Source organism: Stegostoma tigrinum, chromosome 28 (assembly GCF_030684315.1).
Source record: "Stegostoma tigrinum isolate sSteTig4 chromosome 28, sSteTig4.hap1, whole genome shotgun sequence".
In the NCBI taxonomy this organism is placed as follows: Eukaryota; Metazoa; Chordata; class Chondrichthyes; order Orectolobiformes; family Stegostomatidae; genus Stegostoma; species Stegostoma tigrinum.
This window is the reverse complement of record NC_081381.1, coordinates 26,312,978-26,336,030: the sequence shown is the minus strand read 5'-3', so window position 1 is coordinate 26,336,030 and position 23,053 is coordinate 26,312,978. Positions and strand designations below refer to the sequence as shown.

Genomic DNA, 23,053 nt, shown 5'->3' with positions numbered 1-23,053 from the left:
AGCACTGTCAGGGTTAAATCTGAGTCCCCTCACAGTCAGCACTGTCAGGGTTAAACCCAATTCCCCTCACAGTCGGCACCGTCACGGTTAAACCCGTTTCCCTTCATGGTTGGCACCGCCAGGGTCAAACCCGTTTCCCCTCACGGTCAGCACAGCCAGGGTTAAACCCTTGTCCCCTCACCGTCGGCACCGCCAGGGTTAAACTCGCATCCCCTCACAGGCAGCACTGTCAGGGTTAAATCCGAGTCCCCTCACGGTCGGCACTGTCAGGGTTAAACTCACGACCCCTCACAATTGGCACCGTCTCGGTTAAACCCGTTTCTCCTCATAGTCGGCACAGTCAGGGTTAAACCCGTGTCCCCTCCCGGTCGGCACCGTCACGGTTAAACCCATTTCCCTTCATGGTCCGCACTGTCAGGGTTAAACTCGCATCTCCTCACAGTCAGCCCTGTCAGGGTTAAATCCAAGTCCCCTCACAGTCACTACTGTCAGGGTTAAACTCGCATCCCCTCACAGTCAGCACTGTCAGGGTTAAACTCGCATCCCCTCACAGTCAGCCCTGTCAGGGTTAAATCCGACTCCCCTCACAGTCAGCACTGTCAGGGTTAAACTCGCATCCCCTCACAGTCAGCACTGTCAGGGTTAAATCTGAGTCCCCTCACAGTCAGCACTGTCAGGGTTAAACTCGCATCCCCTCACAGTCAGCACTGTCAGGGTTAAATCTGAGTCCCCTCACAGTCAGCACTGTCAGGGTTAAACCCAATTCCCCTCTCAGTCACCACTGTCAGGGTTAAACTCGTATCCCCTCACAGTCAGCACTGTCAGGGTTAAACTCACATCCCCTCACAGTCAGCACTGTCAGGGTTAAATCCAAGTCACCTCACAGTCAGCACTGTCAGGGTTAAACTCGCATCCCCTCACAGTCAGCACTGTCAGGGTTAAATCTGAGCTCCCTCATGTTCGCCACTGTCAGGGTTAAACTCACGTCCCCTCTCAATCGGCACCATCTCGGTTAAACCTGTTTCCCCTCACGGTTGGCACAGTCGGGGTTAAACCCGTGTCCCCTCATGGTTGGCACTGACAGGGTTAAACTCATATCCCCTCACAGTCAGCCCTGTCAGGGTTAAATCCGAGTCCCCTCACAGTCACCACTGTCCGGGTTAAACTCGCATCCCCTCACAGTCAGCACTGTCAGGGTTAAACTCGCATCCTCTCACAGTCAGCCCTGTCAGGGTTAAATCCGAGTCCCCTCACAGTCACCACTGTCAGGGTTAAACTCATATCCCCTCACAGTCACCACTGTCAGGGTTAAACTCGTATCCCCTCACAGTCAGCACTGCCAGGGTTAAACTCACATCCCCTCACAGTCAGCAGGGTCAGGGATAAATCCGAGTCCCCTCACAGTCAGCATTGTCAGGGTTAAATCTGAGTCCCCTCACAGTCAGCACTGTCAGGGTTAAACCCAATTCCCCTCACAGTCGGCACCGTCACGGTTAAACCCGTTTCCCTTCATGGTTTGCACCGCCAGGGTCAAACCCGTTTCCCCTCACGGTCAGCACTGCCAGGGTTAAACCCTTGTCGCCTCACCGTCGGCACCGCCAGGTTTAAACTCGCATCCCCTCACAGGCAGCACTGTCAGGGTTAAATCCGAGTCCCCTCACGGTCGGCACTGTCAGGGTTAAACTCACGTCCCCTCACAATTGGCACCGTCTCGGTTAAACCCGTTTCTCCTCATAGTCGGCACAGTCAGGGTTAAACCCGTGTCCCCTCATGGTTGGCACTGCCAGGGTTAAACTCGCATCTTCTCACGGTCGGCACCGTCACGGTTAAACCCGTTTCCCTTCATGGTCGGCACTGTCAGGGTTAAACTCGCATCCCCTCACAGTCACCACTGTCAGGGTTAAACTCGTATCCCCTCACAGACAGCACTGTCAGGGTTAAACTCACATCCCCTCACAGTCAGCACTGTCAGGGTTAAATCCGAGTCCCCTCACAGTCGCCACTCTCAGGGTTAAATCCGAGTCCCCTCACAGTCGCCACTCTCTGGGTTAAATCTGAGTCTCCTCACAGTCAGCACTGTCAGGGTTAAACCCAATTCCCCTCACAGTCGGCACCGTCTCAGTTAAACCCGTTTTCCCTCACAGTCAGCACTGTCAGGGTTAAATCTGAGTCCCCTCACAGTCAGCACTGTCAGGGTTAAACCCAATTCCCCTCACAGTCGGCACCGTCTCGGTTAAACCCGTTTCCCCTCATGGTTGGCACCGCCAGAGTCAGACCCGTTTCCCCTCATGGTCGGCACTGCCAGGGTTAAACCCGTGTCCCCTCACCGTCGGCACTGTCAGGGTTAAATCCGAGTCCCCTCACTGTCGGCCCTGTCAGGGTTAAACTCACGTCCCCTCACAATCGGCACCGTCTCGGTTAAACCCGTTTCCCCTCACGGTCGGCACAGTCAGGGTTAACCCCGTGTACCCTCATGGTTGGCACTGCCAGGGTTAAACTCGCATCCCCTCACAGTCGGCACGGTCAGGGTTAAACCCGTTTCCCTTCACGGTCGGCACTGTCAGGGTTAAACCCGTGTCCCCTCACAGTCGGCACTGTCAGGGTTAAACCCGTGTCCCCTCACGGTCGGCATGGTCAGGTCGGCACTGTCACGGTTAAACCCGTGTCCCATCACGGTCGGCATGGTCAGGTCGGCACTGTCAGGGTTAAACCCGTGTCCCCTCATGGTCGGCATGTTCAGGTCGGCACTGTCAGGGTTAAACCCGTGTCCCCTCACGGTCGGGTCGGCACTGTCAGGGTTAAACCCGTGTCCCCTCACGGTCGGCATTTTCAGGTCGGCACTGTCAGGGTTAAGCCCGTGTCCCCTCACAGTCGGCACTGTCTGGGTTAAACTGTGACCACTCATTTTCTCAGCTGGTGATGGCTCCAAATGGCTGCTCATCTTCACTCAGACTCCAGCTGAGGACATTTCACCATTTATTTACATGTAATTATGTCTGTAAGGTGCAGTTATTAACTCTGTCAACAGCAATTTGCTTTGACATTTTTCACTTTGCCTCTTCCCCACTGTTCTCACTGAAATTCGCTTGCCACTCAGAGCCTGCTCTGCATCTTCTCTTCATTCTGCAGCACAAATTCATAACAAACCTATGCTTTCATTGTTCAGCTTGGCACTTCCATTCACCACTCATAGCTTGCACAAGCAGTGCATGGAGTGATTTCTTTTTATACTTGTTGGTGAATCTGAACTCGGAGACTGACAGTTTTTCAGAATAAATTTGTGTCAAAGGTTTTTTGAAATGAAACTTTAATGTGAAATATTAACCTCTCATTAATCGGTCACAGTTGGTAACAGAGAGCAGCTGTTCCAGTGGTTGTCATGTTTGTAAACCCAGAGATATGCACACACTGAAATGGAACAGATTTCGATTCAGCCAATACCGTGGTATGTATTTCAGGAAGAGAGAAGTTATTTCAGGTATTGCCTCCAAACCAATAAAAGTAATGTAGCAGTTTTACAATCCAGCTACTTACCTTTTCAAACAATAAATATAAATGCAAAATAAATATTTTTTTCTGGTACCTGTGACAATTATCTATCACATCAGATAGTGACCAATATGTTCTGGGCCCTTGTACCATTTCCTTACTTGGCCTGGTCATATCCAATCCAAATATGTTAGCAACAGTGTAATTGGGTTTCCTGGAGGTGCTGGTTCTTGTATACCTGCTGAGTTGGGCACTCCTTCCTGGTGTCCGAGTTTACGTCAGCCACAGTAGTATAAACCAGAGGAGAGGCGAGTGTTATTACAGCCAGCACCTATCACATTTTTGTCCAACATCTGAAACAAACAAGAGCAAGAGTTACTCGACAGCGCTGAGCAGCTGGAATTCTGGCTGCTTTGCCCATTGACTGGGGTGTTTATGAAGGAAGGACAATTCATTGAACCGTAACCTGCAGCCCAAGGTACTCAGCATGGACCCAGGCTTGAACCTGGCATATTGGTGGTCTGTTTGCTTCAGCACCCTACTGAATGGAGCATTCATTTCATGAGCCCCTGGGGTGGCTGGTGTCAATATTATCAGTGTAGTAACACATACAGTATTTTAATTAATACATCAGCTTCCCTTAGTCATTATTGGATCACAAGCATGAATAGAGTGATTGAGAAACAGCTGCTATGTGCTCTGATTCTCTGGGGGACAAATATACACCCTAGAGTTGGAGATAATGTTTATCGCAGCTTCTCTCTCTCTCTCTCTCTCTCTCTCTCTCTCTCTCTCTCTCTCTCACTTGCTCAGTATCTCAACATAAACCCAGCGAGAGACACTACATTCAAGTCTACAACCAGTTATTATTTTCTCAGACAGAGTTTTTACACCTGGGGGCTGTGTCCTAACTGTTCAGTGTTATATAAAGTAATAAGTGAGTAGTCCAACAAACTGTGGATCACATCCAGCTCTGTAATGCTTCCTGATATTTCTTCACTCTGGGATAGCGATCACAAGACCCAAAACCATGAGAGATTAAAGCTTCACAATTCAGGGACGATTTTAACAGTGAATTCAAATAACACTGGGCTGTTTGATCCAGTGCCCATTATAATCAGACGATTTGGGAAAAGAAACAGGAATATAAACAATAATAACTCACATTATTATAGTACCTTCCATGTAGCAATGTCCTGAGGCAACTTGTAGGATTGAAACAGACATTGACTAACGTGTGACACAAACTCGTATTAGGACAGGGAACCAACAACTTCATAAGACAGCATGGTTTTAAGGAGTGCCTTAAAAGAGAAAGTAGAGACCAAAACATTTAAGATAGGAATTTCAGAGCTTTGGACTAATAAAGGCATGATCACCAATCATGACTTCATTATTACAATTACAATCACAATTACAATTACAGGATTACAATCAGCAATGTGCATGAGGAGTATCACAGGACTGTAGGGTGGAGGAGATTACAGTGATAGGGAGGGCTGTAGGGTGGAGGAGATTAAGGTGACAGGGAGGACTGTAGGGTGGAGGAGATTACAGTGATAGGGAGGGCTGTAGGGTGGAGGAGATTAAGGTGACAGGGAGGACTGTAGGGTGGAGGAGATTACAGTGATAGGGAGGGCTGTAGGGTGGAGGAGATTAAGGTGACAGGGAGGACTGTAGGGTGGAGAAGATTACAGTGACAGGGAGGGCTGTAGGGTGGGGGATGTTACGGTGACAGGGAGGGCTGTAGGGTGGGGGATGTTACGGTGACAGGGAGGGCTGTAGGGTGGAGGAGATTACGGTGACAGGGAGGGCTGTAGGGTGGAGGAGATTACGGTGACGGGGAGGTTACGGTGACAGGCAGGGCTGTAGGGTGGGGGATGTTACGGTGACAGGGAGGGCGGTAGGGTGGGGGAGGTTACGGTGACAGGGAGGGTTGTAAGTTGGAGGAGGTTACGGTGATAGGGAGGACTGTTGGGTGGGGGAGGTTACAGTGATAGGGCTGTTGGGTGGGGGAGGTTACAGTGATACGGCTGTTGGGTGGGGGAGGTTACAGTGATAGGGCTGTTGGGTGGGGGAGGTTACAGTGATAGGGCTGTTGGGTGGGGGAGGTTACAGTGATACGGCTGTTGGGTGGGGGAGGTTACAGTGATAGGGCTGTTGGGTGGGGGAGGTTACAGTGATACGGCTGTTGGGTGGGGGAGGTTACAGTGATAGGGCTGTTGGGTGGGGGAGGTTACAGTGATAGGGCTGTTGGGTGGGGGAGGTTACAGTGATAGGACTGTTGGGTGGGGGAGGTTACAGTGATAGGGCTGTTGGGTGGGGGAGGTTACAGTGATAGGGCTGTTGGGTGGGGGAGGTTACAGTGACAGGACTGTTGGGTGGGGGAGGTTACAGTGATAGGGAGGGTTACATCTTCCTTGGCCAAGTGCTGGAGTGGGATTTGAACTCAGAGCATTGGGTTCAGTGGCAGTGACTGCTTACTATCCCAGAAGTGGAAGGAGTATTAGAGGGTGAGATATATATAACAAATTTGTTTTGCTGCTGCTTTGTAGTTCCATCTAATAACCCAAGCCATTTGGTGCTCCCTCTGGAATAATCTGATTAAAATTCTGACTTGTAATACTGAGCATTCTCTCCAACATCTTTACCACTGTTATAAGTGATTTAAAAACTGGTGCATGGACCTTTATAAACCACAAGGAGACAAACCACTGCATCGTACATCAAACAGATGAATGCTACAGTTGAGGTCATTTGCCTGTTTTGTTTAAGAGCAGATTTGATGATATTTGGATTGTGCCTGGGATCAAGGGCTCTAATTCTGGGAATCCAAATGGAGAAGTGATGGTTTCCATATCTCAGTACATTGTCTTCATATGCTCTGTGCATACAATGCCTTAAGTTTATTTGGAGAACTAACTAGCAATCTTTAAAACCAAAACATTGTACTGACTGATCCTCTATGATGCATACTGTCACAGTGATAGGCTGCCCTCCTTTAAGATCCTATCTCTTTCACAGCGTTGATATTCCCCAGCTCTTGTCCTCCACTCTTATCAATCTGAGCTTTGGCCGTATGTTTTCATATGCTCTGTGCATACAATGCCTTAAGTTGCTTCTTACTGGTGGACAAGGATACAAGGAGAGGTAAATCCAAAGGGTGAAATCTGAGCTGTAGAAAGTGGTCAGTGGCCTGTGATCTGCTCGTTGCGCATAGCTAGAACCTTATCCAAACGTGATCATCATTTCACTGGCTAAAGCCTAGAGAAGAGACATAACACTGAAGAGAAACGGAGAGAGGATTAATTGAAGGTAATATCAATGGATGAGTAAATCAGAGACCCAGACTGATGTTCTGGGGAGCCGCCACAGCAGCTGGTAGAGTTTAAATTAAATGAGCGACTCTGGAATTGAGAGCTGCTCTCAATAATAGTGACCATGGAACTACCATCAACTGTAAAAACACATCTGTTTCAGTAATATTCTGTAAGTAAGGCAGTCTGCCATACTTACCCCATCTGACCTACATGTGACTCCAGAGCCACAGCGATGTGGTTGACTCTTAACTGCTCCTGAAGTGGCCGAGCAGGACACTTGGCTCAAGGTAACCTTTTGATCTCCCCTAAGCCTCCTGTATCAGAGACGTTATTATACACTTCTGAAGCAGTTGGAGCTTGAACTTCGGGCCTCACAGCTATCACTGTGTCTAAAGGGGCTCCCCATCAGCACAAAGTAATTAGGTTCTTTCAAGTGGTGCCCACATCCCATGAAAGAAAGTAGAAGAATGCTGACGGGGACACAGAATTCATGTACGAGGAATATCTGTATTAAAATACAACGTCTTCATTTCCACAGTGAGAATACAAGCTATGAGTCATTATGGGGGAGTCTGAGAATTGGATAGTGTGTTTTGGACACAGTTTAATGAAACTTGCACCACCTCAGGAATGAATCAGGATTAGAGAGGGTAGAGAACCAGTCACCTTCCTTTCTCACCATCACACACAGCCCTCTCCCAGTATGGGGAGGCTGCGATTGGTCCTCCTGCCCCGAGGCCACTGTTGATGGACATACTTAAGTGCCATCCTGATTGAGATTACCCCAACGAATGATCCTGCATGTGCCAACCTATACCTGCCTCCATCTCTTGTCAGGACCAGCCCTAGTGAGCCCATTCCCCACTCACCATCTTCTTGGTCCTCCATCACCACCTGCTGGTCTGGGCCTCCTGCTGCACCCGATCTTCCCTGAGGAATGGCCAGCTTTCTTAAGGACTGGCAGCTCCTGGAGGCATAATCCTGGTGAAAATGGTGTTTCCATCAGTTTTCCTGCCAGTGAACATGGCCCCTGCTGTAGCCATCAAATTCAACCCAGAGTAGACTTGCATCCTTCCTTGTCTCTTTTCTCCTCCACTCGTCCTCCCTCCCAGCTCCACCTTTCCTATGTTTTCTTTTCAAAGCTTTTCACTTTTCATTAACTCACGGCAACCAATTAGCTGAGTGACATGGACACAGGATAGAAAATCATCTGTCATCTGTTCTTTGCAGACAAGAGCCAGCTCGGCTCAGTCACAACACTGTCCAGTCCAGGTCTATTAATTACAACAGATTGAATGAGGCATGAAAATCCTCATAATTGCACTCATCACAATTTGTTTTGAAGCTCAATTTGTTTTTCCAATGAATTTCCTTTCCCTTTTGGCTGGAAGATATACTGTCCCTTCATCTTGCTCTGTGCAGTGTGACACTACCTCCACTCATAGTCTTAATTTGAAATTTTCCGTACATTTAACTGTGTGAAGATTCTTCTGTCTGTCTCCTTCGATATTTTTGTTTGATTTTTTTTTAACCAGGGCAGTAAGTCCTGTAAAATCGACACTTAGTCGAATGGGCCTGCTTCATTGTCTGTGCAGTACTAGCTACTGTCTTGGGACTTGGTTAGCTCACTTGGGCGGACGGCTGGTCTGTAGTACACAGTGATGCTAACAGTGCGAGTTCAATTCCTGCACCGGCTGTGGTGACTATAAAGTTGCTGCCTTCTCCATCTTGCCCCTCACCTGAAACATGGTGACCTACATGCTAAACTCACCACCAGTCAACCATCTCTAATGAGTCTTCTGGGACAATTGCACCTTTACCTTCACTGCCTCAGCAGGGTAACATGAGGTTTAGACCCTGCAAGCAGGCTCTCTGCAAAGTCAGCACTAGGTTGATCCAACTGGCATCAAAGAGATTTCTGTTAATAGTGGGTGCCAGTGCGGTGTCACCCAGTGGGAGAGGAACTGGACAGTGTGTTCCAGTGCTGTGACACTCAGTGAGAGAGGAACTGGATAGAGTGTGCCAGTGCTGTGTCACCCAGTGGGAGAGGAACTGGATAGAGTGTGCCAGTGCTGTGTCACCCAGTGGGAGAGGAACTGGATAGAGTGTGCCAGTGCTGTGTCACTCAGTGGGAGAGGAACTGGATAGAGTGTGCCAGTGCTGTGTCACCCAGTGGGAGAGGAACTGGATAGAGTGTGCCAGTGCTGTGTCACTCAGTGGGAGAGGAACTGGATAGAGTGTGCCAGTGCTGTGTCACTCAGTGGGAGAGGAACTGGATAGAGTGTGCCAGTGCTGTGTCACCCAGTGGGAGAGGAACTGGATAGAGTGTGCCAGTGCTGTGTCACCCAGTGGGAGAGGAACTGAATAGAGTGTGCCTGTGCTGTGTCACTCAGTGGGAGAGGAACTGGATAGAGTGTGCCAGTGCTGTGTCACTCAGTAGGAGAGGAACTGGATAGAGTGTGCCAGTGCTGTGTCACTCAGTGGGAGAGGAACTGGATAGACTGTGCCAGTGCTGTGTCACTCAGTGGGAGAGCGGTTGTACAGCAGAAGCCAGTGTAGTGTTACACATTGGGGGAGGGAATAGTTTGAACAGTGGGTGCCGCATCAGTGTGGGATGGTGGGAGCTAACTTGGTGTGATCCACCAAAGAGTTAAACAATATTTCTAAAATTGAACATCCACCACAAACTGAAATATTGAAGTAAAGGTATTAAATTACATGAAATTAGTTGCATTTGTCAGTCACTGTGCTGGGCCTTTAATGCTGCTGCAGTTTTCCTGGGTATTCAGTTAATTGCTATCAGGCTTGGTCATAGATTCCATTGTAAGCTGACGAGTAAATTAACTCCCTCTGAATTGCATTCACTTAGTGTCTCATTTAAACCTATTTTCCCATTGTTTTCCCCGTTTTTAAATCCAGTGACCCCCACCATCTCTTGCCTCGACCTTGCTATCTTTCTGATATTCCACCCTGAAGCGGGACTTTAAAGAAAAGGAGTTTAAAAGCTCTGGGTTTGAAACTGGTGTCTTGTGCCCCTTGCTTCCACTTCTCCTCTCCTATTCCCTTCACTCTTCTTCTCCACTCGATATAGATTACAGTGGCTGACTGATGGACTGGTGGGCAGGCTTCTGAAACTCTGTCTATCAGTGCTGCAAACAGTGTCGCCTCAGGCAAGCCTGACTGCCCTTGCCACTCTTTGTACTTTGACTCTTTTTCACTTTTCATTGAAATGACTGAGGAAACCGAAAGATCTCGAGAAACCTCGTTTGGATCCAATAAGTTGCTCGGTGTAGTCTATTACCTGTGCCCTGCGGGGGTTATAGTGCACTTCTAATACTGAGCTTGCAGGGAGACAGAGAGAACACAGAGCGAACTTTCAACCTTAATCGAAATCATTTGCCAACAGCTCCCAGTTCTTCACACCACACAGCAGTCAGGAATTGTCCTCGACTCCTTAGAATACAAAGCAAGAAAAACTCTTTCATTACAAATCACAGATGGGGGGAGAACAGATGTTACTGTCACTCAGTGCATCTTAAAGTAAATTTACAGCACACTAGCACAGTAAAAGCATCTTCCATTCACTGGTAGTTCAGAATTTTATTAAATTGCCTCTCTTCATTCTAACCACATCTTAGTTGACAATTTCTTGCTAAAAATCCATTTGGTAATTTTTTTTCTCAATGCCTGCACTACCCCCCCTACCCCCAGTCGCCCCTTCTACTCACCCTAACACAGCCAAACAGCCTTTCGGAGTTGTCTTTTTTTTTGCAGCATTCATGTTCAAGTTAAGCATGCACTCCAGCTCCACTATCTTCTGCTCACCTGGACTGCTCAGAGGACTATCCTGCTCAAAGTCATCCAGCACAGAAAGGCCATTCAGCCCATCAAATCTGTACTAACCTGTCTGCACTAATTCCCCTTTCAGCATTTGACCCCCTAACCTTGAATGTTATATTATTTCAAGTGCTCATCCAATTTTTTAAACCTTGTGAGATTTCCTGCATCTACCAGCCTCCCAGGCAGTGCATTCCAGGTTTACAGCACCCACCCTCAAATCCATTTTAAAACCCCTGTCTTTCACCTTATGATTATATCCCCTCATGCTGTTGGGCTGATCGACTGTGGGAGGCGATGCAGCTAAACTCAGGACTTGTGCATACACTCAAAGACATATCCAGTGGTACTGAGGCCAAATGCATCATATTTTGTTTCAGATGATGCTTAATTTTTGATCCAAAATTACTACTTCTTCAGTCATATATTGAATGATAGTTGAAAATTTAGAACAGCATCGCCAGGCTGTACATCCTAAGTGTTAGAAAATACAGCTTTGAGACAAACCATTCAGTGGAACAAATTCATGTTGATGCTTACATTTCATATCAGCTTCCTCCCAGCCCTCAACATCAAATCTCTTTAACATAACCTTCAATTTTTTTCTCTCTCATGTGTATTTAGTTCCCCTTAAGTATTTACACTATACACTATGGAAGTAAATTCTTTAATCTCGCCATTCTCCAAGTAAAGAGTTTTTTCTGAATTCCCTATTGGATTACTTAATGAATGTCTTATATATTTGGCCTCCACTTCTGCTAGTGCCAAGTGGAAATGTCTTCTTCACACTTACGCTATCAAACTCATTCATAAACGAGAAGACCACCAGCCAATCATATCTCAAGCTTCTTTTTCAGGAGGAAAGAACCCCAGCCTGTTCAATCTTTCCTGCTGGCATCTTCTCAGCTGCGGTATCATCCTTGTAAATCTTTTCTTCTACTTCTCCCATGCCTCACTTTCGTATACAACATGTAGATCACAACTATTCATGATATTCCAAGTGTGGTCTAACCAATGCTCTATTCAAGTTCAATATAACTTCTCTGCTTTTCAGTTCTAACCCTCTGGGAACGATGGGCATTCTTTGCTTTTTTGGCCTTGGTAACCTATGTAAATACATGTAGCAATTTGTAAAACTATAATACCTAGATTCCTCTGCCCCATTTATAGAAATCCTACAGTGTGGAGACAGGCCATTTGGCCCATCAAGTCCACACCACTCCTCCAAAGAGCACCCCACCCAGACCCATTACCTGTAACCTGGCATTTCCCTATCTTACACATCCCTGGATACTACAGGCAATTTAGCATTGCCAATCCACCTAACCTGCACTCATTGGTCTGTGGGAGGAAACCAGAGCACCCAGAGAAAGCCCACACAGAGAATGTGCAAACACCACACAGTCACCTGGGGGTGGAATTGAAGCCAGGTCCCTAGCACTGTAAAGCAACAGCACTAACCACTGAGGTACCATGCCACGAGGATAGCAATTTTCCAAGTAATATATGACTCCTCATTCCTCCTCCCAAATCTATTGCCTCACACTTGTCTCTCTTGAAGTTCATCAATTATTGTTTAGTCTGCCAATTTATTAATGTCTTTCTACTGCAGTCCACCTGCAGTATTAACTACATAGCCTAATTCAGTGTATTTTGTAAATTGGAAGATTTTATTTCCAATTCCTCTGTTTACGAACAACAGAGGCACCAGGACTGATTCTTCTGCAGCAACACTTCCACCGTTTTCCCAACTGGTAACTACCTTTAACGCCTACTTTTGTGCTTTCTGTTTTGTAGCCAGCTTGCTATTCGTCCTGAATTTTGTCACTGATAAAAATGTACTGACCCAAGCCAGAAGTCTACTGTGCAGTTCTTATTGAGGGATCTTTGAAATTTAAATATATTATGTTTATGACATTACCCTTGTATATCCATATTGTTACTTCAAACAATTCATTCAGGTGTGTCAAGCTTGGCCGTTTCTTTTGGGATCTGGCTGAGTACTCTTCCTAGATGCTTTTTTGTTATAGCTTTGATAAAAAAATTTGCTGATCTTTCCAAATCTTTCCAAATTAGCCTATAATTTCCTGAGTTTGTTCTAGTTTCCTTTACATGTAGAGAAATCAGAGCAATTGTCTGTCTGTCTTCTGGCACTGTTCTGTTTTCCATTGATCTTTTTTAGTGTGTGTGTAATAGTGCCTCTGCTATTACTTCCCTAATTATTTTTAGCACACTTGGATATGATCCATTTCGGACTGAGATGAGGAGAAGAACTTCCTCAACACTGTCTGTCCAACAGTGCAGAGCGTCCTCATTATTGTCTCAATGACAGTGCAACATTCATTTTGTACTAACAGAAAATAATGCACTGTATATGCTATAGAAATGAAACAAAAATAGAAATTGCTGCCTGAACAAGGGGGAAATTTGATTGGTTTTATGATCAAACACCCCTTTCTCTCTTAAATGTTGTAAGCTACACATTCCCCTCTGACAAAGGAAGGAGAGAACTTGTATTTACACAGCACCTTCCACAACTTGACAGTCTCCCAAAGTGGTTTAAAGTTAATGAAGTAGCTCTGAGTGAGTCACAATTAGAATGTAACAATTAACTTATTCATATTAAGGTCCTACAAATAGCAATGTGTTCATAACTAAATAATCTGCCATGGTTGAGGGAATAAATACTAAAAGTACACCACGGAGAATCCCTTCATCCTTATTGAATAGCTCCATTGGGAGACCTAACATCCATCTTAGAGGGCAAACTGGACTTCAGTTTAACAGTTCATTGAAAAGTCAACAAATCTAACAGTGTAGCATTCCCTCACTAATGCACAAGGAATGGCAGCTTGGGGCATACATTCACTGGGATCTAAACCCACAAATCTCTGAATTAGAAGCAAGAGAGCAATCCACTGATCATGGTTAATATCTAACAGCTTGCATTAGGCTGGGAGAAATTTGTTGGCAATGACAATAGAATCATAGAGTCTTACAGCATTGAAACAGAACCTAATACTGGAGAAGTATGTTGGTGGGGGTGCAGTGGGGGGTGTGGGTGGGGGGCAGCATGGGCACACAATCTAGAACATTTGAGGTTTAGAGTCTTTAACAAGTATCGCATAAAGATTGTAGACAAATGACTGAGACAGCATTAAAGCCCCACAGCTGTGCACTGATTTGTTCTGTACTTTCACCAAGCTGAAATGTATCCAGTCCAGGGAAAGATACAGAAAATGCAGTGGCTGGTGATATGCAGACATATGAGGTAGCAATTTTGTACAGCTGGATTTTGTACAGATGGATTTCTGCACTGTTTGAGGGAGGAATATGAGGAGCCAGTCTGAATATTTAATATTGAACTGAAAACAGGGTATTGATTGAACCTCTTGCAGAAATAATAGTCCTCCCAACAATGTAGCATTCCCACAGTCCTAACTCTCTGAAACTGCAGCGCTTCTACAGTACCATCCCCTCCAACCATGCAGATATTCCTAGTAATGTTCTTCAAAGAGTGGAGCACTTCATTTTAGTACTGCTTGTCTGACAGTGCAGACCCTACTCAGTACTTCTCAGCTATTTCAGATCTTCTTTAGATTCCACAGACCGTGCAGGATAAAGGCAGGGCCTAGGCTATAACAGGGTAAACACAGGAAGGATGCTCCCAATGAACAGGGGTCCCAGTCTAAGGATACAGGGTAAGCCATTTCAGACTGAGATGAGAAGTTCTCCCTCAACACTATCTGCCCAATAGTGCAAAGCTCCCTCATTACTGTCCCTGTGACAGTGCAATGTTCCTTCTGTACTAATAGATAATAAAGCACTGCACACACTGGAGAATTGAAACGAAAACAGACATTGCTGGAGAAATTCAGCAGGGCTGGCAGCATCTGCGAGAAGAAAGCAGAGTTAATGTTTTGAGTCTGATGACTCTTTATCAGAACTCTCTATGACAGCATAGAGATCCCAGTTCTGCACAGGATTGTAAAGGTCTTGACAATGTTCTGACTGAGCCAATCTAGCAGTAAGATTGCATCTAAATGCATCACTGACAGGTGACATTGTGTGAACAAATAAACTAAGATATTTCTTTCCCTCTTTCTGACCTTAAACACAGGGAGATAAGAAACATATTATCATGAGTCACTGGCCCTTTCAGTGAGGAAACTCTTCATTCATCCAGCAGTGTTCAAAAGCCTCCTGATGTAAATCTCCGAGGGAGAGTAATGTGTGATAGTTGCCTGAATCTGGCCCCATTGGCTTCATAAATCCCCAGGCCCTGCCAAGGAATGAAAGTGTATCTGGGTGGGAATGAGCTTAGCTGGGTCTGTTGGCCCTTGTAACATTGCTAAGTGGTGAAGTGATCCCACACACCAACCATTCACAGCTTGCATTTTAAACGATGTTTTAATAATGTCACAATCAACAAAAAGGCTGTGGAATTTTATCCTCAAAACAGCAGGCTGGTATTCCATGAGAATCCTTCCAAATAGTAAGTGAGTAAAAACTGGATTACTGGTGGGTTAAACGGACACTTCCTTTTGACATTTTTGTGCAGGTTTCAATTTTCAAATTGAGAGAATACTTCCAAAAAGTGCATAAATTTTAAATGATTTATTCTAATTTGCCCCCTTCTCTCCTGAAGGTGCTGAGTCTCCTTGGGGTACAGTTCCCCTTCCTCTCCCGAAGGTGCTGACTCTCACTGAGGGTTTAGGTCCTCAAGCTGTTGGAGGAAAAGATATTGAGTAACAGTTTGAGGGAGCTAGTTTAATCTCTCCCTAAGTCTACACCTCTATAAATGTCCATCCACTTCCATTCCCCAGTAATTCCCCTCTCCAGCCCCCTTGTTACTGACCCCTTCTTTAAAAGGGGTCCTGACAGTGAGACTCTCTCTTTAGCAGTAGCACATGTAAGTGGAACAGATAGCTTGTTGTTTGCGTCAGTTAAGTAATGGCCCCTGTGGGATAAGCACTCCCTGAGGCTGTTGGCTCTGAAGTTGCCAGAATTAATTACTTTTTCTCAAAAAATGACTATCTCGCAGGGAAAGTGCGAGATGCCCTGAGGGTGATTTGCAACTCTGTGTTTATACTTAACTCCTGGATTTATCTCAAACACCATCCTCCCCAGCCCATGGAGCAGCCAACATCCCAGTCTGGAGAAAATTCTGGGAGTCTTGATCAGTGAGCAAACCAACTCCATCCACCTCCAATAATCACTGCAGGCTGTTTATAATTTCTGAGCAACCCTGTCAGTCTTTGTGATTGACAACCAAGCTGATCGGAGCTCCCACTCCCTTCCCCCCTCCCCCTTACCCCCTCCTTCCCTCCCTCCCCACTCACCCAGTCCTGATCAGATAAAACATTACAGATGTTGCACATTGTTCCATTTTTATTCAGAAACTGTTGACCTTACTTTGTACGTTTCCAAAGGGGACACGAAGATGAGTAAACCGAGGCAAGCATGTTCTTTTCAAAAAGTGAAGTTCCCTCCCCTTGTTGTGGATTGTGTGCATTTACTGGGATCGCTCGCTTCTAATTTGATGTGAAGTTGGCCTCATGTAATGCTGACTGTGTTTGATCACTGTGTTGACACTGCCACCGTGAGGACAGGCTGTGTGGACAGGGATTTGAAATTTTGGCAAAAGTGATGATTTCCCACCACAGCTTGAGGTCAGTGCATGTGTCAGTCACTCTGTAGCTCAGTCTCACTTTGCACAGTCATAGAGTCTGTCAGCACAGAAAGAGCCCCTTCAACCCACCATGCCCACACAAATCTTTAAGCACGTATTTTCAAGCACTTGACTCATGTATGGTCTGGCACTTCAAATGATCAACTAAACACTTCTTAACTGCTGTGATGGTTCCTACCTCTATGACCCTTTCAGGCACTGAGGTCCAGATACCCATTACCCTCTGGGTAAAAAACACTTCTTTAAATTCTCCCCTAAACTTCCTACCCTTTACCTTAAATCTGTGTCTGCTGGTTATTGATCCCTCTACTAGGGAGAAAAAGTTTCTTCCAATCTACCTCATGTATGCCCTTAATAATTTTGTACACCTCAACCAGGTCCCTCCTCAACATTCTCTGCTCTTCGGAAAACAACCCCAACCTGTCTAATCTCTCTTTTTAGCTGAATTACTCCAGCGCAGACAGTATCCTGGTGAATCTCATCTACACCTTTTCTAGTGTAATCACATCCTTTCTATAGTGTGACAACTAGAACTGCACACAGCACTCCAACTGTGGCCTAATTAATGTTATATACAGCTCCTCCATAATCTCCTTGCTCTTGTATTCAATTCCTCAACTAATAAAGCCAAATATCCCAAATGATTTGATTGGATTTGATTTATTATTTTCACATGCCTCTGAGTACAGTGAAAAGTTCTGTTTTGCGAGCAGTAAGGGCAGATCATAACATACAAGGACATCCATGTCATAGGGTGTTTAGACAGAGCAAGGCATACACAGTGAGGCACACATGCCTTCCTGACCACCTTATACATCAGTCCTGTTGCCTTCAAGCATCTGTGGACACACATGTCAAGGTTGCTCTGACCTTCTGTACTTCCTAGGGTTTTACCATTCATTGTGTACTCCCTTGTTTTGACAGTCCTCCAAAAATGCATCATCTCTTAATTTTCAGAACTATATTCCATTTGACATTGTTCTGCCCATCTAACCATCACAGCTATATTGCCCTATTGTCCTCACTATTTACTATACCACCAAATTTCATGTCAGCTGTGAACTTACTGATCAAACCTTCAATGTCTAGATCATAAAGTGAAAAGGAAGAAGGTAGCTTACATAAGGTGGAGGAAGCTAGGGTCAAGTTCAGCTAGAGAGGATTACATGCAGGCAAGGAAGGAGCTCAAAAATGGTCTGAGGAGAGCCAGGAGGGGGCACGAGAAAGGCTTGGCAGAAGGAATCCGGGAAAACACAAAGGCATTTTACACTTACGTGAGGAATAAGAGAATGGTCAAAGAAAGAGTAGGGCCGATCAGGGATAGCATAGGGAACTTGTGTGTGGAGCCTGAGGAGGTAGGGGAAGCCCTAAATGAGTTTTTTGCTTCTGTCTTTACGAAAGAAACGACCTGTGTAGTGAATGAAACCTTTGAAGAGCAGGTGTGCATGCTGGAATGGATAGAGATAGAGGAAGCTGATGTACTGAAAATTTTGTCAAACATTAAGATTGACAAGTCGCCAGGCCCGGATCAGATTTGTCCTCGGCTGCTTTGGGAAGCGAGAAATGCAATTGCTTCGCCACTTGCGAAGATCTTTGCATCCTCGCTCTCCACTGGAGTCGTACCTGAGGACTGGAGAGAGGCAAATGTAATTCCTCTCTTCAAGAAAGGAAATAGGGAAATCCCCGGCAATTATAGACCGGTAAGTCTCACGTCTGTCGTCTGCAAGGTGTTAGAAAGGATTCTGAGGGATAAGATTTATGACCATCTGGAAGAGCATGGCTTGATCAAATACAGTCAACACGGCTTTGTGAGGGGTAGGTCATGCCTTACAAACCTTATCGAGTTTTTTGAGGATGTGACTAGTAAGGCTGATGAGGGTCAAGCTGTGGATGTGGTGTATATGGACTTCAGTAAGGCATTTGATAAGGTTCCCCATGGAAGGCTCATTCAGAAGGTCAGGAGGAATGGGATACAGGGGAACTTAGCTGCTTGGATACAGAATTGGCTGGCCAACAGAAGACAGCGAGTGGTAGTAGAAGGAAAATATTCTGCCTGGAAGTCAGTGGTGAGTGGGGTTCCACAGGGCTCTGTCCTTGGGCCTCTACTGTTTGTAATTTTTATTAATGACTTGGACGAGGGAATTGAAGGATGGGTCAGCAAGTTTGCAGACGACACAAAGGTCGGAGGTGTCGTTGACAGTGTAGAGGGCTGTTGTAGGCTGCAGCGGGACATTGACAGGATGCAGAGATGGGCTGAGAGGTGGCAGATGGAGTTCAACCTGGATAAATGCGAGGTGATGCATTTTGGAAGGTCGAATTTGAAAGCTGAGTACAGGATTAAGGATAGGATTCTTGGCAGCGTGGAGGAACAGAGGGATCTTGGTGTGCAGATACATAGATCCCTTAAAATGGCCACCCAAGTGGACAGGGTTGTTAAGAAAGCATATGGTGTTTTGGCTTTCATTAACAGGGGGATTGAGTTTAAGAGTCGTGAGATCTTGTTGCAGCTCTATAAAACTTTGGTTAGACCGCACTTGGAATACTGCGTCCAGTTCTGGGCGCCCTATTATAGGAAAGATGTGGATGCTTTGGAGAGGGTTCAGAGGAGGTTTACCAGGATGCTGCCTGGACTGGAGGGCTTATCTTATGAAGAGAGGTTGACTGAGCTCGGTCTCTTTTCATTGGAGAAAAGGAGGAGGAGAGGGGACCTAATTGAGGTATACAAGATAATGAGAGGCATAGATAGAGTCGATAGCCAGAGACTATTTCCCAGGGCAGAAATGGCTAGCACGAGGGGTCATAGTTTTAAGCTGGTTGGTGGAAAGTATAGAGGGGATGTCAGAGGCAGGTTCTTTACGCAGAGAGTTGTGAGAGCATGGAATGCGTTGCCAGCAGCAGTTGTGGAAGCAAGGTCATTGGGGTCATTTAAGAGACTGCTGGACATGCATATGGTCACAGAAATTTGAGGGTGCATCCATGAGGATCAATGGTCGGCACAACATTGTGGGCTGAAGGGCCTGTTCTGTGCTGTACTGTTCTATGTTCTATGTTCTATGTTCTATAAACATACACGATAAACAACAAGAGACACAGACCAAACTCTGTGCTATTGCACTGGGCACAGGCCTCCTGTTGCAAAAACCTACTTTAACCAGCACCCTCTCCTGCTGGAACAAAAACAAGTTGCATCCAGTTTGACCTGGTCTCCTTTGCAGGGCTTTGTCAAAAGCCTTACCCAAATCCATGTAGACTACATTCACTGAACTATCCTTATCCACACATCTAGTCACTTCCTCAAAAAATTCAATTAAACCTGTCAGACATGATTTTCCCCTGACGAAGCCATGCTGGTTATCCTTTATTAATGCTTGACTGGTGGATTTCAATTCTGTCCCTCAGAAGTTTTCCCAACTATTGATGTTAGACTCACTGGCCTGCAGTTCCCTGGTTTATTCCTACCACCCTTTTCAAATAATGGTACCATATTGGCTGTCCTCCAGTCCTCTAGCATTTCTCCTCTCTATGTTGAAAATTAATATCAGAGCCTCTGCAATATCCTCCCTTCCCTCCCACAGCAGACTCAGACAAAACTCATTAGGACCCAGGGATTGATCAAATTCTTAGCCTGTTAAACCTGCTAATCTCTCCTCCAGCTCAATGCCAATTTGTTCAAGTATATCACAGTACATTTTCAAGATTTCTAGACCTCATTCTTCCCTATGAACACAGATGTAAAGTATTCTGTTAAAACCTCACCTACTTCTAGCTCCACCAACAATTTGCCTCTTAAGTCCCTAATGGGCCCCATCATTTCCCTTGTTATCCTCTTGCCCTTTATACACTTCTAAAATGTCCTTGAATTTTCCTTTATTTTACCCACTAGTGTTTTGTCATGCACCCTCTCCACTTTCCGCATTTCTTTTTTAAGTAACTTGCCACATTTTCTATACACCTCTAGGATTTCTGGTGTTCTGAGCCCTCAGGTTCTACCATAAACTTCCCTTTTACTCCTTATTGCATCCTGTACATTCCTTGATATCCAGGACTTGCTAGAATTTTTGGTTGCACTCTTCACCTGCACAGAAACATGTTAGTTCAGTCTTATGTTGCAGCTCAGGCCCTTCCCTTCATTGAGTCCCTGCTAGAATCCCAATCTCCATCTCAATATTAACTGTCCCCCTCTCTCTCTCTCTTTCTCTCTCTCCCTCTCCTTATGTCTCTCTCTGTGTCTTTCTGTCTCTCTCTTTCCTGCAGGTGATGAGTATCCTGAGTAACCCTGGAGCAGTCCCCACTCAGCCACAGCATGATTTCTCCATTTCCCCACTGCATGGGAGCCTGGACACCTCGAACCCGCTGTCCGCCAGCTGCAGCCAGCGCTCCGACTCCATCAAGGGCGTGGAGACCCTGCCTAGCTCACAGTCTTACTGCACACCCGCCTACAGTACATCTGGATACAGCATGGACCCTGTGCCTGGCTACCAGTATGCCCAATATGGACAAAGTAAGCACTGCCCGTTGGAATGACACCAGGGGGGAAGCACAGCAGTAACAGGGGAAAGGGGAGGTGGGTGGAGGGTTTGGGGGGGGGAAATGTTGGAAGGGGTGGGGAGAAGGTACTGGGGTTCAGATTCCATCATTGGGAGCAGTGAGTCCATCAACACAAGGAGCACCGACAGTAAACACCTCAGCCTTAGGCAAGGGAGGGAGGAAGAAGATCCAATCACATTTCCCTCAAACTTATTACAGCCCTTTGTTAGGCAGTAAAGGAGGACATAACCAGCCTCAATGACCACTCAACATGGACAGAACAGCCTCACTCAGGGGGCAGCCCCTGTCAGATAAGGGATGGGGAAAGACAAACCCCAACAATAACGTAGAAATCAGAAAAGAAAGGTGAATGCAACTTCAATTCCTCCCTGCTCCTGGTCAACCAGCTCCATCTGCTGCACAAAGATTCTTCTGAACAACAGAAACCTTGCTGAACCTGTCAGTGAGCAGCACATTCTGACATTCAACTTCAGCGTTGTTTCAGCACATCCAGACTGATAGAAGACACAATATCAGTCACCACTGGGACATTATTAACAAGGCATGAGTTTAATCCCATTACAGCAGGGAATGTATGTTATATCTGAGTGTTACAGTGGTGTGTATGTTATATCAGAGTGTTATAGTGAGAGCTGTGTGTTATTTCACAGAGTCACAGTGAGGGATGTGTGTTATATCACAGACTCATGGTGAGGGATAGGTGTTATATCACAGAGAGGGATGTGTGTTGTATCACAGTGAGGAATATGGGTTATATCCGAGTGTCATGGTGAGGGGGGTATGTGTTATATCAGAGGGTCATGCTGAGGGGGGGGGGGGTGTTATATCAGAGAGTAACAGTGAGGAATGTGTGTCATCACAGTGTCACAGTGATGGCTGTGTGTTAATCACAGTGAGGGGTGTGTGTTATATCACAGAGTCATGGTGAGGGGTGTGTGTGTGTTATATCAGAGTTTCACGGTGAGGCGTGCGTGTCATATCAGAGTGTCATGGTGAGGGGTGTGTGTTATTGTCAGTGTTACAGTAAGAACTGTCTTATAACATGATGTCACGGCAAGAGTTGTGCATTATGTCACAGTGAGGAGTGTATTATATCAGGATGCAACCTGTATCACCTGAAGGATGTCATATCACAGTGTCACAATGAGGGCAGTGTATTATATCAGTGTATTGCAGCAAGTGGTGTATCTATTGACAGTGATAAAGTGAGGAATATGTTTTATATCAGTTTATTACAGTGTATAGCATATCCCCATATTAGTGTGTTCTGCGGAGAGCTGTGGTTTATTTTCAGTGTTAGAGTGATCAGTGTGTCTTAAATAATGGAGTTACACTGACACTGCAGTTACAATGAAGATTGTGTGTTATATAAGGTTATAACAGCAAGGGTGTATGTTATATCAGAGTGTTAAGGTGATAAATGTGTATTATATCAGTCTCACAGTGAGTGGGTGAGTGTTACATTAATGTACAGAATGAGAGATGTTTGTTCGGTCAATGTAACTGAAGAGTTATGTGTTATGTAAGCATCTTACAGTGACGTTCATGTGTAATTTCAGTGTCAGATCAAGGTGTGTGTGTGTGTGTGTGTGTGTGTGTCTGTACCATATCAGTGTATTACATGGTGGGGGGGGGGGCGAATGGAGTATAAAACAATTTGTTATGATGTATAGGTTATTTAATATTTGGATGTAATAGAGAAAGTTGTGGTTTATATTAGAGTGTTGCAATGTGTGGTGTATATTATATCAGTATTATTGTGAAGACTGTGTGTTCTATCAGTGTTACAGTGAAATCTATGTTATGTTGAAATGCTACAATGAGATCAGTGTAACAGTGTGAGGGTGTGTCATAGCAGAAACAATAGCGAGGCTTGTGTGTTATGTCATAATCTCACAATGGTGAGACATGCTTTATTAACATGTAAGAAGGTATGGATGTTATATCAGTATTACATGGAGAGGTGTGTTTTGTTATACATCTATTACAATGATGGGTGTTTGTTACATGTGTGTTATATCATAATGTTGCAATTATGTGTGTGATCTCTCAGAGCATCGCAATGAGGTGTGTGTGTTATATCAGTTTGTTACAGTGCCGGGGCTGGCATTATCTAAGCAGGTTATAGTGAATATATATGAATAGGTGTGCATATATTAGTGTTACA

The 23,053-nt window shown here is 45.5% G+C and overlaps 1 protein-coding gene across 4 annotated transcripts in view; it reads left to right on the top strand.

Annotated features, from left to right (window-relative positions):
- LOC125466662 (paired box protein Pax-7) overlaps positions 1 to 23,053 on the top strand; it is a 128,605-nt gene that overhangs the window by 91,637 nt on the left and 13,915 nt on the right. For all 4 annotated transcript variants that reach the window (XM_048561484.2, XM_048561486.2, XM_048561485.2 and 1 more), the window contains one exon: positions 20,593 to 20,839. In XM_048561484.2, the coding sequence (XP_048417441.1) occupies positions 20,593 to 20,839 (247 nt within the window). The remainder of the gene's footprint in view (positions 1 to 20,592; positions 20,840 to 23,053) is intronic.